At 32.9% G+C, this 7,130-nt stretch overlaps 1 protein-coding gene across 5 annotated transcripts; it reads left to right on the top strand.

The window, feature by feature from the left end:
* The first annotated feature begins 806 nt into the window (after positions 1-806).
* On the top strand, positions 807-5,816 carry LOC102588366 (uncharacterized). 5 transcript variants are annotated; one of them, XM_006350607.2, is made up of 8 exons: positions 807-918; positions 3,000-3,469; positions 3,706-3,791; positions 3,900-3,987; positions 4,188-4,259; positions 4,405-4,515; positions 4,735-5,032; positions 5,401-5,816. In XM_006350607.2, the coding sequence occupies exons 2-7, from the start codon at positions 3,008-3,010 to the stop codon at positions 5,023-5,025; spliced, it is 1,110 nt and encodes a 369-aa protein (XP_006350669.1). In that variant the 5' UTR covers positions 807-918; positions 3,000-3,007; the 3' UTR covers positions 5,026-5,032; positions 5,401-5,816. The 5 variants fall into 5 exon arrangements, with proteins under 5 accessions (XP_006350669.1, XP_006350668.1, XP_006350670.1 ...); XM_006350606.2 differs by having other exon boundaries at positions 5,396-5,816; XM_006350608.2 differs by having other exon boundaries at positions 5,383-5,816.
* The last annotated feature ends 1,314 nt before the right edge of the window (positions 5,817-7,130 follow it).

The following is a 7,130-nucleotide window of genomic DNA, read 5'->3' as shown; positions in this document are numbered from 1 at the left end:
GTAATGCAGCAATAATTATTTTCAACGGCAACAATCAACTGCAATTCATCCATCATTATGTAATATATATGAGAAGTGCACCAACGGCCATAAACCAACATCTATGTGGCCATGCAAAAAATGTGAATTCTTAAATTATTAAAATGCCACACTAACATATTGCCTCTGACCACAATGCGGATACATACAATATCCTTGCTAAATATGTATATATTTCAACAAATAAAGAAAGCATTACAAGTACATGCATTATTCAAATATATTTTACTTTGATTTTAATTATAATATGTATTTTTGGTTTCTATTAAAACATATTATATTTAGATTAGTTTCAAAATTATATCATTCGTAAATATAAAATAACAATTCAAATTAGCATAACACATCAATAATTAAATATCTATGACAAATAGGTTTAGAAGTGTCTAATTAATTGTCTGTACTCTATGGTAAATGGTAATTAATAGAAGATTAAATATGTTAAATAAAAAATTTAAAATGATGAAAATCAAAATTTTCAATATTTGAGGGATTAAAAACACAAATTTTCTGTGGATATTGAAAGGTGATTTGACAATTTAATCTCCTTAATTGGTTTTATTATAATAATAATACTTTAAATTACTTTTGTCTTCTTCAATCAAGTGATACAAATCATCAATAATTGGTCTTCCCTACTCATTTTTTTAGCTATTCTTTTTTTCTAAAAATAAAATTTGTTATCCTCATTTTCCTTTTTTTGTTTGAATCCATAAATAAAAATAGTATAAAAAGCTCCTTTTTTTTCTTGTTCTTTCTTTTACCTCCTCCTTTCTGCTATATAAATAAATATTTTCTTCTGTCCATTTGTATTGTAATAAAAAAAACTGCATATATTTTCTGGGTAAGAAGAAGCAGCAAACAAATCGATCTTTTCAAAAGGTGAGATTTCTCAAAAATCTTTGTATTGATATTGTTTTTTGTGAAATTTTTAAAATTTTGTGAGACTATGATCTATTTGTATTATTCGATTTTGGTTATGATGTTATGTACATTCTGCAGATCTATATAAGAAATCTATTACATTTTCAGCTTTACTTACATATTCTTCGTTAATTTTTTCAATCTTTGTTTAAGGATTTGAGTTGTAATTTGGTGGGTGTGATAATCTATTGAAATATATGGATGTTGCATTTTGAAATGCGTTTTGAGTTTGATTGCTGATGGTTGATATTTTGGTTGATTAGAATGTAAACATGAGAGTCAAATTTTAGAGTTTGAGATAGAGGTAAAAATATGAAATAAATGGGGGAGGGGGGTTGTTGAAAATTCTTAAAATTGGGTTCTAAAAGGATATGAAGATGTCTGATTCTGATTTTCTGTATAAAAACTTGCATTCAGCGCGACCTACAGGGAGAGGGAGATTCTTTATATTGTGTTCCAGGATATAGGTTGTCTTGGTTCCGTAACATGGATCTTTTGCTCACTTTTCACTATTTGTCCATTTTTTTGTAAATTTATGTTTTGAAGTGATGATATTCAAAAGTAAGACATAGTTGTATCACTGCTGTACCTTTTCATTTTTCAGTTAGGTGCTCATTGAATCATTTTCTATGTAATGCATCATGAAGTTTGCAAAATATCTGTTCTGTGATTGTCATTTATATAGACCCCCTTTATACTATCTTTATTCATATGTGTTTACCTGTAGATTTAGGTTTCTGTATGACACCCCACTGGGGTCTGGCCCTTTCTGGACCCTGTGTGAACGGGGGATGGTTTGTGGACCGGGATGCCTTTTTATATGCATCTGTATATGATGTATAAATAATATAGTTTCTGCTTATAGTTTTGGACTCACCAATGCGTGGAGGGCGTTGTGGAGTCTACTTTCCCTTCTGAAGCTATATAGTATATATGTTCTCCTTGTTTCATTAATTATTGAGAAGCAAAAGGTTCTGGCTCTTTCTTCATCTTATTTAGTATTAGGACGCCAAACCATTGATCTTTAACTGCAGTATCCATCATTATTTTAGTATTACAAGGCTTCTCCATTGCTACTTTTGTTAGAAACGTGTGATTGAAATGATCTAATTTTAAAAAAAAACACAGTAGCAATTACCAGATGCTGGAGAAAGCTACTCAGTAACTTATGCTGGAGCGAGGGTCATGTTATACTGAAAGCAAATGTTTTTGTGGAATAAGATAAAACCTGGATCTTAGGGAAATTTGGTTTACTTTCATGAGATTTCTTTGTGTAACAATCAAGGTTTTTAATGGATATCAAAAGGCTTCAATCAGTAATTATCACAGAAATTATATAGAGCATTTGTTTTCTTGGAACAATATGATTTTTCCACCTTGTTTGACAATGTACATTTGGCACGTCAGCATGCTGATTCCTTGTACCTAAGAGTTAATCTTAGCCCTTTTTGCTACTTCACTGAGAAGCGTAACATGCTTCTGGAGATGGGTAGCTTTAAGTTCATTTTATGCACAATTTAGTTCGTCAAAGCGAGGATAAATGTTCCTCTAACTGCAAAATTCACAGTTGACTGTTGCCAGATTTTGCCTAATTATTATTTTTTACAAGTATAAGTCCAAGTTTCCATGCACTTGCTTATTCAGTATGCATATGTTGTTTAAATAATAAATAGAAACCTTGATAGCAATATATAATTGAGTATGCAGAAAAGAGGAAATATTCAATTATTATTTTGATAAATAACTATTTGATTAGTATTGAGAGGTCCTATTTCTAAAGCAGGAGTCCTTTTGATACTAGAACTTCAAATATTTCTTGCTTCACCAACTCCAATGGGACCATTCAAACCTGTTTTGATAAAGAAATTTATGTAGTTTTTTGTGCAGAGTCATTAACACAACGGACTGGCAATTTTTCTAGGAAAACAAATAAATCAATTTACTTTACCAATTCTGATGATGGACTCAAAAGATATTCTAGCATGATTAAACCCTTAGTTGTAAATAATGCTTTCTTATTTTATTGATGTTTTTTCAGAGGTTGATGGGGTTAGAAGTTACAGATACCTGTATGGAAAAGGAGCAAGGTGTTTCTCCGGATTCAAGTTACATGAGAGATGGTAATCAAGATGTGTTGCAGTCATCTGAGCATGCCATTGGGGAGCAGAGAACTGATATGCTGAATGAGAATGTTGAAACAGAAGAGCATGAAGCGAAGGACTGCACAGCTGAAATGTCAGTTGATAGCAGACAGGAACAAGATCGACCAAGCTCAAAGGTAAAAGATGATAACGGGAGATCAAGATCTTCCGTGAAATCAATAACCAAATCTGTTGCTGGAAGCTGTAAAACAAAGTGCACTGTTCCCCTGCCATTTGCTCTGGCAACTGAGAGGCGCACTTCTCATGGAACACGTCCTGTTAGGAATGATGCAGGTGACGTGAGTGCTGCACATAAGCCATCTGAAACAAATAATTTGCAAGCCCCGAGATCTGTACAAAACCAGGTTATTCCCCTATGCTTTATGTGCGTTTTGACCACTGTCTACTGGGTTATGTCATTAAAGGATGAATCCGAAGCACTTGATCTTGCAAAAATGACAAAGTCCTCATGTTTTATTTTACTTCCGCTTTTGGTGAATGAGAAAACTCACTTTTCACTGAGAAGTCAATGCATAATATTGGAGTTAGGGTCTATAGATCATACAGCATGTTCATCTGTGGCTATGATATTCTCTTTCAGGTTTCTTCATCAGTTGCACTTAAGAAGCCACTGCAATCTGATAATAAGAAATATTCTGATGAGGAAGACTCGTCAATTGCCTCTTGGTATGATCTTTCTCCTTTGATCTAACTTTACAAAGTCTTCACTTTCTCTGATGTGTGTCCTTATTGAATTCTGCTTTGCCATTTGATGATTTCCTCAACAATGAGAAGTGATGTGATCTCAGCAAGAAAATCCAGGGTCACTGTAGCGGCAGCCCCAGTATTTCGGTCCTCTGAACGTGCAGCAAGAAGGAAGGAGGTAGCTGTCGATTTGCACTTTTGCTTAGGACTATTGAAACTGCTAGTTCTAATTCTTCACGTCATTGTTTACCCCTACTTGTTCCGTCTAAATGATCAAAACAACATAACAATAGAAAAGGAACTTCAAGTTCTCCTTGAAATGAAAAATCTAAAGCTTGACCAATTCTGTCTTGCTTTCTGTTTTTCCCCTTCTTGCAGTTTTACTCAAAGTTAGAGGAGAAGCATCAAGCTTTGGAGGCTGAGAAAATTCAATGTGAGGAAAGGACAAAGGTACGCACCGCCTTATGTTGCTGTCACCTGATCCTGGATGTAATAGTGGAATACAGATCAATCAAAGTTATCCTACAAAAACTGAATTAATGAATGTGTTATCAATCAATATATTTTTTGATTTCGTTCTACCTTCCTAACTTAGGAAGAGAGAGAAGCAGCTATGAAGCAAATGAGAAGGAATTTGTTGTTTAAGGCAAACCCAATGCCGAGTTTCTACCATGAAGGGCCTCCACCTAAGGCTGAACTGAAAAAGGTACGGGATTCTCATCACCAATAACTTACAGTATCATCAACTTCTAGTTGAGGTTTACCATAACTTTAATCTGCAGTATTATTGTGACATTTTTTTCGCTTTTGTAACCTTAGAGCATGTTGAAGAAAGTTCACATTAGGTTACTGATCTTTTGACATCCCCTTCTGTTTATCAACTTAACCATCTTATAGTTTTAATTTACTTTTCTTTGTCCTGCAGCCACCACCAACCCGTGCAAAATCACCAAAATTTTGCAGAAGGAAGAGCTGTGGTGACACAGGTGGCTTGGATAAAGATGTAGGAGCTTATGATAGAGGAAGTCAGCATATTCTTGGTTACGATGCAAATACCACCTTTGCTTCTAGAAATAGTAAAGACCGTCTCAATAACCGACGGGGTTCTGCTACTTACAACTTTAACAATGAGTCCAATCACGCGGGGGGGACAAATGAGTCATATATGACTGAGAAGCAAGACGACATGAATATGGATATTAGCGTTCATTCTTGAGCCTTTGGTGAGTCATACTTTAATAAAGTGAGAGCCATTGTTTTCTTGTGTTTTGCCTCTTGTGACAGCTCTAAGGGTTGTCCATTGACTTCTTATTTAAACTGCAAAACCTTTTTTTGCAGTAGTCTGTAACATTAATTTATAAGTGTAAATTTCTGTAAGTTATCCCATTACTGTGTAAAGAGACTCGTCTTTTATAAAATTTTATATGATTTTTAGTATATTGGCTAAGGTGCACTTGTTACTTATTTAGAATATCCATCTTTTGTATTGCAATTTGAAAAGTAGCATTTGCATATTCTTGCTTTGTCTCGACATAGTAGTGATTCACTGTTACTTGTTTTCGTCTAATCTTAGAAGTCATTTGCAGTCCAGCCTCATAGCATGTCTGGCAATGAGACTCCAAAAGGAAGTTTGGGATTTCCAGTTTGATGATTTTTTCCATATCCAGTGCGCGAACACAAGGTGAGTGATTGTACTTAGCGAGGGAAAACAAGATGAGAGGCACAGGGGCCATGAAGATGTGTTTTAGTGGTGCAGTAAACTTTTGTTTTTCTCAATTTGGGTAGGAGTAATGATGTAAAGTTTGGAAAGCAAAAGGGGAAGATGTAAATGGAGCGTAAAGCAAGTTATGCTCAAGTGTTCGTGTAGATATTCTGCAAAATGTGACTTTTTAGTTAGAAAGTGACTTACATATGTGGAACCAAAATCACAGTCAAAAAGGTCCAAATCTTAAAATTTGTGTATGCTTTTCAAATCTTGAAGTTAGTGTGACTTTTAAACTTGGTATATATTGTAGTATTTATATTTACAATTTCAGTTTTATAGTATTGGATTTCTTAAGAGTTGACTGTGGCCTATAAAAAAATTACTAGTATCTGAATCTTGTTTTAACTGTAATTCCCAAACTAAGGATACAATGGCGTACACAGGATTTCGTAGCTCAATAACCTTCTTGCAAGGAAAGAGAAACTAGTCAGATCAGATTAGTGTCATTCTTCTTGACTATATTTACATTTCTTTTTCTTTAATCTTATATATGGTGGAGGCCAAAAAAGAAATGTTCTAATATTAATCAGACTATTTACACCAAATACAACCTCATATTCAAATTAAATTATTGTTGAAGTTGACTACACTTGTGTAAAAAGATTCAAAGGTTAATTGAAAACAGTGAATACCTTTTAACACAGTTAACTTTACTTATTAATATACCCCTCTGCTCTTCATGGAATATCAAACTTTTCATTTCTTATGTCACTTATGGGATAAGCAAAAATATTCTTAATTGAAAACATAAGGGGAGATTTTTATGAATTTAAAATGGAAAAGGAATGTCACATTAATGTTTAACAATACTATAAAGCAGCTAATTACTAGTATATTATTGTTACTTTTATTATTAACTATATATATAAGTAAATAATAGTCAAACTTATATTTCAATAAACCCCTAATAAATAGTTTCCTTATCGAGTAACTAGATATTATGGATAGATTATAATACATTAGTTGTGTCGATTATTAGGATAGTAGAACTTTCGTATTGAAAAACTTGTCAATATAGCCACAAAATGAAACGAAGGTAGAAGTAAAACATTAAAATGATTTTGTAAACGCTTTTTATGCTTTTTCCCAATTTGATATTTTTAAAATACAAACACACCTTTAATTTTGTGTGTCAAAATCATAATCATGGAATATTTGGCATAATAAAAGTAAAGAGGAAACTGCAAATCATCTGAGTCACAAAAAAAGACAAAGTCCGTTGCTCACGTCACGTTATACAAAAAGCCAACCAATATTAATTATGGTAGAAACGTTACGATTCTTCGGTTCTTAATCGGAGATTTTGAATTTAAATATCTAGAAAAAAAAATTATATTGTAAGTGTCGTATTCAAAAATAAACCATATAATATATAAATTCATATTTAATCGATTTTTAATGTAAAAAAAAACAATATAAAAAGCTAGCTATATATATGTGAAACTAAAACTAATGAATGCATGTCCGTTAAGTAACCAAAATAAAGAAGCTCTCTTTTTCTTCTATCTGTCTCTCTACTCTATGTACTTCATAACTATATATTATATATAGTCCCC

This window comes from Solanum tuberosum, unplaced genomic scaffold (genome assembly GCF_000226075.1).
Source record: "Solanum tuberosum cultivar DM 1-3 516 R44 unplaced genomic scaffold, SolTub_3.0 scf00125, whole genome shotgun sequence".
Taxonomy (NCBI): domain Eukaryota; kingdom Viridiplantae; phylum Streptophyta; class Magnoliopsida; order Solanales; family Solanaceae; genus Solanum; species Solanum tuberosum.
This window is presented reverse-complemented; position numbering and strand designations above follow the sequence as displayed.